We start from the raw sequence: 11,942 nt of genomic DNA, 5'->3' as shown, positions 1-11,942 counted from the left end.
TGCCAGTAATCTATCTAACTCTGTTCGTTATTTTATATACTTTAATTATATAAATGAGATTTCTAAGAATTTTCTCCTTTTCTGAAAAATTCTTTGTTAATATTAAGTTTGACTTCCCAGGATTTTTGGATAATGGTCAGGTGAACTTTAGGCACTCCTTGTATCTTGAGATCAGAATCAATTTCTTCAATATTTTGCAGTAGCTAAAACCATTCTGTTGCAAAATTCAGCAGATAATGCAACAGGATACATTTAGATCCAAGGATTTCTGAAGGATGCACTTTATAATGAGCTGATTATTGCTTTGCTTTCCGTAACAAACATTTTCTTTTTCAATTTGTTAGATCAGGTGGTTGTCTGAGTTTCTTTTTTGTTCTGCTGTTGCAGTTATGGATGATATTAATGATATAGTCTTTCTAGAAATGTCTTATATCTACTAACATTTGAAGACTATAGTATTTATATGTCTCCATTGGTATACAGATTTTCTCAGATCACATTCTGTTTCAGAGAAAGTAAGGCCGTAGTGTGGCTTTAGATTCATAGATATGATGTGTTAGGCGGAACTTGATAATGCTTCTCCATAAAGTCACTTTTCTACTAGTAGAGGTACTTGTAGCCATACTTTTATAGGAATCTTTCAGAAAGATCCACAGATTTCAAGAAACTTTTCAAATGTTTTAACAACTCCACTCATTCACTGTGTCTGAGTCATTCTTACTTTCATTGTACAGTTATGTCTTATAAACTTTATTTGTGTTCAGTATTGTGTTTCAGAATGTATAAACTTTGAGGTATGGTGAGGATAAAGAAGAAAACATTATAAATAGTTTTATGATTGTTTTCTTCATATATTAATAAGTAGAAGAATTTTTTTTCTGAAAAATTTTAAATCATGCTTGTAGGAAAGAATTGTAAATTATATTGTGTTAAAAAATTAATATGACAAAGAATCACAGATTCTCTCTTTATTCTTTCCCTTATATGCTGGATTAGAGCTTTCCTGTTTGCTGAAATTTTTTACACTCAGAAAATCTGGATTTAAAATATTGATTTCCAGTTTTCAGGAACAAAAACCAGTAAGTTGTCCTCATCATAGTCTTCATTAAAAGAGAGCATTTTTGATTTTTGCTTTATGCCTAGATTATAGAGAAGTCTTGTATGTTATATTTTAAATTGCAAGTTGTGTTAATATATTATTTAGAGATTGAGCATTAAAAGTGTTATTATTAAAAGTGCTTTAACAATAACAACACAAACACAAAAAATAGATAAGAAATGAATCATAAAATTATTTTTTAATAAAGTTTAAAAATAAAAGAATTTAATAATGATGACTAATCTATGAACCTTGCTAAGCTGATTTATAATAAGTTATTGTCATAAATGAAAACTTTATAAATGAAGTTAAATACAGAAGTTTTCTTGTGGAGCATTTTTATACACTAAAGAACAGCATTGACCATCTCATTTCCTTCTAAAAGTTTAATATATTTTCACATGATGGATTAACTGAGTCATTTAGTTTTTGATATCATAGAAAAGAATAAAAATCACAATTTAATTTTAATATAATATGCACAAAAATTATTCAAACCTGCTTTAATAGCCTTACAAATTATAACTTGTAAGTAGACAACCAAATGACAAAGATAGTAAAAATCGATATCTTTACTGTCTTGTTACCTACTGTACTGTTCTCCGGTACCTGGAATCAAATCCAGATAGGAAACCCATGAATTCTTCATGGACAGTCTGTTTTGGATAAGTTTGGATGTTTGTGTCTGTGTTTTAGAATTTCCTATGTGGTGTGTGTTTATTATGGCTGCTTTCTGTAATGTGACATATGTTTTATTATTATGGCATTGATGGTATGTATTCTACTTAGTTAATTCTGATTCCTAGTGCTATGCTGGACTTAAGTTAAGTCATAGCTACAGGAAAAACTTGTTATTTTGTTTATATGTTGTTCATGTATGTATCTATATTTATGAATTTACTGGTTATGTGATATATGTTTAGTATGACTTCTAGTGTGATGTATGTATTGTTATGAGGCTCGTATGTTTCTAGTAGGGATTGCAAATCTACTGACTTTTTTATTAGTAATAAAATGGTAAATTTTTAAAATATTATTGGTTTACTGGTAAATTACTGGTAATTTTTAAATTTTGACTCTAAATATAAAGATTAGTACACAAATGACTCATTGGTAAGTTGATAACATGTTGTAATCTTTTAATTGCCATGATTAAAAAATGACTAGTACAAGTGCCAGCATTCATGTAAATATGTTTTATTTTGTCAACTAAAATTTCTGTTGTATTGTAGTCATAATGGAATAAGAAACAGATTGCCAAGCTGTCCAATTTAGTGCTGTAATATGATACTTTGAATTACTACTTTACATTTCTTTATAATTTTTAAAAGATAAATGACATAAACTGCTTTTACAGTTTAAATAAATAAATTTGACACTTCTATATTACAGGTTTACTATTATACCAGTATATTTACCAATGAATTATTTAACTGATCACTGGTAAACCATTAATTAGTAATGCAATTCCTAGTTTATACACTCGTTTAGTATATGTGGTATGACATATGCAAGAAAGGAATACAGGGAACCTATTCTGAGCTCTTCTGATAACTCAACGAGAGCGATACACTGGACATTCGATAAGTCTCCTTAGTGAAAGGCAGTTAATAAACCTTAGACAAATCACTATTCTGTGCTCCACGTTAAGTGAGTTTTGTTATGGGTAGTCAGTTGCGATGCGTCTGGGTTCCATGCTATCAATAGTTGTTATGCTTTAACCAGTCACAGTTTAGTTATCATTGTATTTTTGCCACATGGCTGCAACCTGCCATTTTCCAAATGAAGCACGTGTTTTTAATATTCTGTAGCCTAATTTTTTGTTAAAATGTCATCAAAGAAGGGACAATGCAGCCAGCGAATTACAACTTGTCAGTTTGATAGATTAGTTAAAACACTTCAGCTCTAGCCAGGGTTGGATTTAGGCACTTCAAGGCTCTTGAAACTCTGTGTGAGGCCCCTTACTAACATTTTACAATTTTAGAAATCAATCTTATAAAAAAGAGAATTAACATAAACATATTAATTTTAATAATACTTTTTAACAATAAAACATTTATTTGCAATATATTATAAAATAAGTTACAATTTAAACAGGGAAACACTAAAAATGTCATTTTCATAATTTTTTTATCTCAAAAAAGCTACTAAAAGTTAACAATATTGGTTATTAATATAATTAAATACTACACAAAATAAAAAGTAAAGTATACTTTATTGGTTTGTAAAAAAACTTATTACAAAATTTGACTTCAATTTTCTTTTTTTTTGTAGAAATTTTTGAATTCCCTTCAAACTCAAGGCCATAAGCTACAGCTTACATGGCTTACTTGTAAATCTGGCCCCAGCTGTAGCTTTTCTTGTAATTCATTGCATAATGTAATAGTAATGGTTTCGAAGATGACAAAGTTTGTTAAAGCATGTATCATTCATCCAAAAAGCATTATCTCAAATATGAAAAACTGAGATTCATGATGTCCAATGCTAATTTTCTCTATCCCAAATTGTTCATGAAGCAATATCATCCTTACACTTGAAGTTGTCATGTTCTTTTTACTTTTGTTATGCTCCTAACAGCACCTTGAGATTGATTGATAAGAAAAACTTAGTTATTGCACCTGGCTATCGAAACCGAAAACAAAATGTATGGCTCAGAATACATTTTCACAGTTGATTAAATGCCAATCACATGGTTTCGATAGAAACTGGTTTTTATTGTATTCGTTAGCTTAATGATATAATTCAGAATAGGTCCCCAGGTGAATAAGTACCCTGTCCATTCTCCTCTGTTACTATTGTTGTTGTTGTTATTGTTAGTGTGTGTTTGACTATAGTTTGCAAGTAGTTTTGTAAATAGCCAAAAACTATAGTTTTTTTAGTTAATTAAAATGTGTATTTTCTGGATTAAAAGATGATTATTTTATAATTATAGCATATTCATTTCATCTGATTTAGGATATCCATGTTTTCTTCATAAAGATTTAAATAATATATTTGCATATCTTTTTATTTAATTCTTCTTCTTATAATAATAATAAATAAATATCTTATCTGCCATAGATTACTAAAATATTATAGTTGAAAAATGATGTTAATTAAATAAATATTAGCAAAGATTGCTGGATATATTATTGAACAATAATAATTATTGAATTATTTTACTGCTGTGCTTATTAACATGCTTTATTTTATACTTAATACTGTATTTTTGCAGATTGTCCAGCATGTCAGTTTCTCTGCGGCAGACTATGAAATCAGATATTTCTGTATGGTAAAAACAGACATGCTGGCTTAAGTGAAGTTATACATCCCTCTATAGAGATCCCATTAAAAAAAAATGAACAAGTTTTTATTCTAAAACTGTGAAACTCTCAACGTTGCATCAAAAACTATAATTATATGTTTAATTTCTTCATTTTGCTGTCTTTCTAACAATGTAAAATACTTGTGGAATGTTGACGATGTTTTTTTATGTTTACAATAGAGTCCTGCTATTCCAAACTAATTGGGACCAAGCCCTGTTTGGATTAGCTGAATAATTGAAATAATGCAGAAGCAAGCAGTAAAACAGGTCTGGTTTATATAGATCTAACACAATCAATGACATTAGTGCACCACCCTTTATTTCATCTCGCTTGTATTCAATAGAAGGTGCAAACAGTTAACAAAAACAAGTTTTGTCATTTTGAAATAGCAACCTTCCTTCATTGTTTACCTTAAAATTATTTTAACTGTAAAAAACGTTGTTTTTAATACACAGTCCAGGATTCCAATCAGTTGATTGATGCTACTGTGTGAGTTAGCACACTTAATTGTGGATGTTCAATGTACTCTTCAGTTTATATTATTTTAGTTTAGTTTAGTTTAGTCTACTGCTACAATGGCCATGAAATAGAAATGGAATATATTGACAATTGGAATGTAGTAACATAAAAATGCAAAAACATATTTTTGGAATTCCATGTTGAAATAGAGGCTGGACAAGGGTGAAAATGCAATGAAATTAGCAGAAGAATTTGGAGTAGGCAAGGCCACAATAACCAATTGGAAAAAAAACTGAGCAAAGATCCAACAGTTTTGTGTCTCTACTTCAGAAAAATCAGTTGAAAATTGATAAACAGCAAGGTCCTCAATGTTTGACAAGCTTGATGAAGCCTTATTCACATGATTCATTTAGGAAAGAGAAAGGGGAACACCCCTAAATGGACCTCTCATTGGAAAAAATTTCTTTTCCGCAAACCAAAACATGTTCGGATTAGCAGTGTTTGGACTAGTGGACTCTACTGTATTTTATTGTAATTTGATTCAAAAACACAAAAGTAAACATATTAAATTTAAGAAACTGCTGTAAATTATCTCAGCTAATACCATTAACATCTCCTTTGTGTGAAATTTGAAAAGGTGTTATTTTTAAGGTCAGGGTAGATTGTCAGTGTAGTCCACATTGACTGACTGACTACTATTACCACCACCAATAAGAAATTGTTTTATTGTCTTGTATCAGAAACTCAGTTGTCTTCAAATCAGAAACTCTTCCTGATTTCAAGTCAGTCAAATTACAATATTATTATTTTATTGTACTAGGAAGAATGTTTTATTTAACATTTATTTAACAAAATTGTTAGATTTGATTAATTTTATTTTTTTAGTCACAGTTTAACCAGCATGCCAGTAACCTTGGGGTTTCCGGCATGCTGGTCTCTCCCATTTTATGCGGCATGCCGGTCAATCCCAGAAAATATGGTAACACATTTTAAGATACTTCATCAACTATCTAATGGCTATTTTATAGTTATTAACATATTTAAGAATGTTAATAATCGTAAACTATCAAAAAACATTTTTAACTTTTTAAAATGAAATGGAAATTATTAAATTATTTAATGATTAAATAATTTACTACGTAGGAAAAATGTCATCAGATGTATCTGTGGGACAAGTGTCTGTAAATATGAATGAAAATAGTCCTACCAAAGGTATTTCTGATATTTTTTGTGTATTTTATGTAGTTTTTATTATATATTATTGTATTAAAAAAATAATTGCATAATTCTTATCAGTAAAATTATGCAATTACGTTCAAGTGAAAACTGGAAATTAGCTAATAAATGATTAGTTTAAAACATAGCATATTTTCTTTATCAATACAATAAATATTGTGGTAAATATATTTATCAGCAGATTTTAAACTGTTTTCTCATAATTGGAAAGAAAATCTAATATGTATTTATGAATCTCTATTACATTATTATTATTTTTATTTTTTTATTATTATTAAACATTTTTATATTGAAATGATATATTTACTGCAGGGAAATAACAATTTTGTCATCATCTTTTGGCATTTTTTAACTCCTGACAATTTTGTTAAACTCTCTGTTCTTTAATTCACTTCATAATTATCTTAATAAGAGATACTATAATTCTTTAGAGATATTACATCAGTATATAAACAAACCATCCAAATTAAAAAATACTTATCTGAATAGATAAGAATTTTATAATTTTGAAGTTGGAAATACAAAGTTTATTGCCCAGAACTTAATAAAATCCCTAAATTAAAATGTAATAAAAATAATGAGATAATGGCAAAAGATGGTGTTCAGTTCTTTACATAATGGAATATATTGACAATTGGAATGTAGTGACATGAAAATGCAAAAACATATTTTTGGAATTCCATGCCAACACATTCCAGTCGTCAAGAAATTGAGTTTATATTAATATATTCAGCCTGTTTCTTGGATAGGACAAATGACTTAGCTATCTGGATTGAATACCTTGAAACTATTGGGCAGTGTGCCTTATTTCTCTTTTATAAAATTATCAGGAGATCTGCATCTTTCTATTAGTACATTGTAGATTTTACAAGTGGGGCAAAGCCAAAAACACTTTGACCTAAAAGATCAATTGTATATCAAAATAAATTACTCCAGAAGATTGATCTCTGTAAAGAAAGATAATAGACCAATTGTATATCTCAAAATAAATTACTCCAGAAGATTGATCTCTGTAAAGAAAGATAATATACTTCTAAAAGGAAGGTGAAAGATATCACCAGGGCTCAAAAAAGAAAAACTCAGATGAACATGTCTACCCAAGCAAAGGTCTACACATTCATAAATGAAATGCATTGAAGTCTTTCATGAGAGATGCTAAAGCAAAAGGCTGAGAAGAGTTTCATTTGGTATAAATGTTTATGAAAGTGACTAAGATAGGGTCAATGTGTCAATCAAAAAAAAGTAAACATGATTCTTGCCAAAAGCTAGAAAGTGCATAGTAAGCACAGAAAGTAAGCTAGGCAAAAATGCCTTACTCTGCTTTATCTTACCCTGCTTTAAATGACTGGAAATAGTCCAGTCTTTGACAGTTCTAAAAAAAAAAAGAACTGGAAGGTTCATGCCTTATATAAGATCATAATTTGATAAAATATAATTTATTGTTGTTTATATGTATTCTTTTGTATTATTTTTCATCTTGTATTATGCGTAGATTAATACTATCAAAGGTTCAACCTGCTTTTATAGATATAATATCAGAATTCTAAACATATTTTTATCTGAAACACAATATGAAGAAATACAGATAATATTAATTCCTTTATCTTATTCTTTATCATTTTGTATCTTTCAATATCATATTAGATAACTCTGAAATTCTAAGAAAACTTGATACTCACCAAAACTATTTATATGATACATAATTACATCAACTAAAATGGAATTAAAAGAATTTCAAATATCAGGACTTTTTTTGTAAAATTTCTTCTATAGTCTTGTGTATTTTTTATAAGCATTAGTAAATATTTTAAAATAATCTCTTATAAAATATTTTTATTTATTCTGTGTTATGGAATTTCAATTTTTGCTTGAAACTTATGTATAGTAATGATCTAAAATAAATTATGAGATTGAAGGTTTGATAATATATAATTAATTATGAAAATTTTTCAGAAGTACCAGTTTCCAAAAAACTAAAACTGCTTGCTCGAAGAAGACGAACTCCTGATGGTGCTCCAGAAATGCTATCTCTGCTCCCAGGAATACCAAATAAAGAGGATGGGTAATATATTAAGTATCTATAAAAAATTTTAAGGCAAACAAAACTAATAATTAAAATAATTTTATAATTGAAATACAGATATTCCTCATATAGCATGGTAGTTATGTTCCAAAAAAGTGCCATGTTATGCAAATCTGTGCTATACAAAACAAAGGGTTAATGCAAAACATATGGTTAAGTTCAAAAAGTTAATAAAAGTATACTATTCTTTTTCATTACTAAGAGAAATATGTTTATTAAAGCAATCAATAATTAACTGATAATCACAGTAAAAAGTACTGTATGATGTGTTAATATCATTTTAGTTAGACAAGGGCATTTTCTTTTTTACAAAGTATCATCATTTTCTGAGCTGTTTTGTTGATCTTGATCAAAAATATTAGTAGCATCTCCATTTTTTAAATTTTTATCATGAAAAAAACTTTTATAAATTATAAAATTAAAATAAGTTATTAATCAAAAATTTGTTGTTTTTAGTGAGTTGTGTTTGTTCAGTTGAGTACTGAGTGATTTTTTTCCAGAATTTGTTCAAATACTGAATTGTTTGAGATAGGAACAGTTTGAGTACTGAGATACTGCAGTATTTTGTTTGTCATTTTAACAAATTATTTTACGAATGAATTTGATCTATGTTTAATAAAAGCATAAAGCTTAATAGCACTTACCTAAAAATGTTCAAATAAAATTTACTAAATATTAAATCTATAAAAACAAAACACAATTTATTTAATAATCTGAAACTGTGTTGTTATTCTTTTCCGTTGTTCAAACACTATGTAGTGTAATTAATCGATCACTTGGCATTTTTCATCTTTTTTATTTTTATTCAGTTGATATGTGTTCTTTGTACACATTTTGGTCCCAATAATGCCCTCCTCAGTCAACTAAAAAGTTATAAAAATACACACAAATCTCAAAAAATGCAATATACATATATAAACAATATAGATATTGTACAAAATATACTTTGAGATTGCAATCATTTGAAACAATCTATATTAGATGTCTGCAAAACAGGTATATAACTTACACTGACTCATTTCTGTTTATCTAATAAACAATTATTTATTATTGCTTGCATTAATTTACAAAATTCATATAAACACATTTCAATTATACCTTCGCGTGTTCCTCCTTTAAGATTACTATTGTTCACACACTTGGAGTTAGGTACATAACATGCCAATACATAACATTGTATCAATTTGTTCTTGTACTTCCATACTGATATTGCCAGTGTTCTCACTCTTTTCCTCCTTTTCAAAGGCAGTGAGGCTTGTAGGTAATTTTAAAATTTCAGTTCTGCCATTTTTTAAGAAAATTTTTCACAATGAGTTAAACCTGTATACAAGCCTCATAGGATTAAGACAACGTACCTGGTTATTCTCCTTGTTGATAAAATCCAATAAAACCATATTGCACAAACAGGTTTATCATTATGTGTTATTCCTTATATCATCTCTTTGCTTTCAATGCACAGTACCGTGCCTATTAGCATATCCTCAAATGGTGAGATGGCCGACCCATGACCAAATATTTATTGACTGATTATTATTATTATTGAATTTATAAAAAGTGATAGTTCATAAATAACTCATTTAATTTATTTTACTATTTATTTTCATTTCTTCACTTTTAAGTTTGATTTTACTTTCAGTTTAAATTTCTATTTTATAATACTTTTAACCAGTTTTTGTTTATTTTTATACTTAGATTTTTATTTATACATTTTTTATTTTTAAGGATTTCCATACTTTTTTTTAATTTTCAGTTATATGCTTCTTTTTCTCTGTGTAGAATTTTTATATTATTCTGATCTATATTGCAATCATTCAACATATAATGGTTATGGAAAACTGAATTGATGATATTTTAGATCTGCAATGTGTTCTTTTAGTCTTACTTTCATCTTTAATTTTGTTTCTCCTATGTAATGTTTGGTATCATTACAGGTACAAGGAATTTGGTATACAATGTTTTTAGTTTCTGCTGGTATTTGTTTCCTTTTTTTTTTTTGTGGGTTTTAGATTTTTTAATCTAACACCCACATCTAATCTATTTTTTCATATTTTGGTACTAGCTTAACATCAATTTTCTTTGTTTCTTTATTGATTTCTTCATACAGGCCTTTAATGTATGGGAAAGTAGGATATTTTGCTTTAGAATGTTGCTTATCTTTCACAAAAATTTTTCAGGTGTTTATTTTCCTTTCCCAGGCTTTTAGTAATCTGTTTGGATATCCATTCAAAAGGAATTTCTTTTTTAACTCATTTATGTCATTATGTACATCAATGTTCTTACTTATTCTGTTTTTTATTTTAAAATTTCACATGGAATATGTTTTGTTTTATGTGTAATGGTATATTAAAACTGTATTTTATGGTTATTTTTATTGAGTGAGGCTTTTTAAAGGTCCATTTTTGTTCTTCTTATTGTAATATCTAAATAATTTAATTTGTGTTTAATTTTATCCTCTTCTTCTATTTTGAATTTTATTGTTTTATTTATGCTGTTTATTTGCTTAGTTATTTCATCAATTTAATTTTTGTTTCGTTACATATAATAAGAATATCGTCTACATATCTCTTGTAGAATTTTATTCCTTGTATTTTATTGATTCGTTCATCTATATCTATCATTGTTAATTCCGCTAGTTTTGGCCTAATCACGGACCCCATTCTTATTCCTTCTGTCTGTGTATAATATTCTTCTTTGATTTCAAACTAGTTACTTCTATAGGAGAACTCTATCAAATCTATTATTTCAGTTTTTACTTTAATATGTTGTAATTTATTTTCAATTATTTCTTATGTTGATGGGTACATAGACTAGCCATTGTAAACATTTCTTTGATATTGATTTCATTTAATTCTTCTTATAAGTTCCTTTGTATTCTTGAAATAAAAATTAAATAGATGAAAAATGCCAAGTTATTGATTGATTACACTACATAGTGTTTGACAAAACACAATGTCAAACTTAAAAGCTAAAGTCTGAAAGCAATGATAACAACACCTGGTTGATAGGAAAGCTAGGACAATAAAGAAAACAAAAATTGCACTATTGGTTTTCATTAAAATAAACCTGACAAAAGGCAAAAAGGGATAAAATAAACCTGACAAAAGACAAAAAGACATTAAAAATTTCAATATTCTAAAATCTGTGGATAAATTTGAGATAACACACATTATACTTGAATTTAAAAAAAAATACAGTAGCGTGTCAATTATCCAAATGCCAATCAACCAAAATGTCAGTTAACCAAAAGCGTTCTAGTTGGACTGTGTCGTGCTGAATCGAATGTTTTTGATACTAGATTAACTTCTAAAGTATAATTTTTTTTATTCTATATTTTTCAATATATTTTTGTTTGTACAAAATAAAGAAATAATTTTTAATGATACAATATCCACAATTATTATTATAAAAATTTTCTATAGGCTTAACATGGATGAAAATTCAATGCAAAACAACATGCAACAGAGAAAAACTTAAACATGGGATATATTAATATACTATTATTGGAATATACTAATATACTATATTAATAATGTATTTTTTCGTACATAATTGGCTATCTGAAAAATCGATTTTCTGAACAATACCAGTCCCCAATTGATTCAGATAATCGATGCTCTACTGTATCAAATAGTGGAGTTAGCACTTAAAAGTTGTGGAATTTTGTATGTAGGATTTCTCAAATTCTTGAATCATATTAAGATCAAACAGAACATTGAAAGTGAATAAATCATGATTCCTTTTTCAACAGTTTGTCTTCAAT

The 11,942-nt window shown here is 27.7% G+C and overlaps 1 protein-coding gene across 1 annotated transcript in view; it reads left to right on the top strand.

The window, feature by feature from the left end:
- Nucleotides 1-11,942, top strand: part of LOC111624487 (pecanex-like protein 1) — a 161,116-nt gene that overhangs the window by 84,699 nt on the left and 64,475 nt on the right. Inside the window, exons 10-11 of the mRNA XM_023367334.1 lie at nt 6,007-6,075; nt 8,053-8,161. Coding sequence (XP_023223102.1) covers nt 6,007-6,075; nt 8,053-8,161 — 178 coding nt within the window. The remainder of the gene's footprint in view (nt 1-6,006; nt 6,076-8,052; nt 8,162-11,942) is intronic.

Source organism: Centruroides sculpturatus, unplaced genomic scaffold, assembly GCF_000671375.1.
Source record: "Centruroides sculpturatus isolate CEXI.00-Female unplaced genomic scaffold, Cexi_2.0 scaffold336, whole genome shotgun sequence".
In the NCBI taxonomy this organism is placed as follows: domain Eukaryota; kingdom Metazoa; phylum Arthropoda; class Arachnida; order Scorpiones; family Buthidae; genus Centruroides; species Centruroides sculpturatus.
This window is presented reverse-complemented; position numbering and strand designations above follow the sequence as displayed.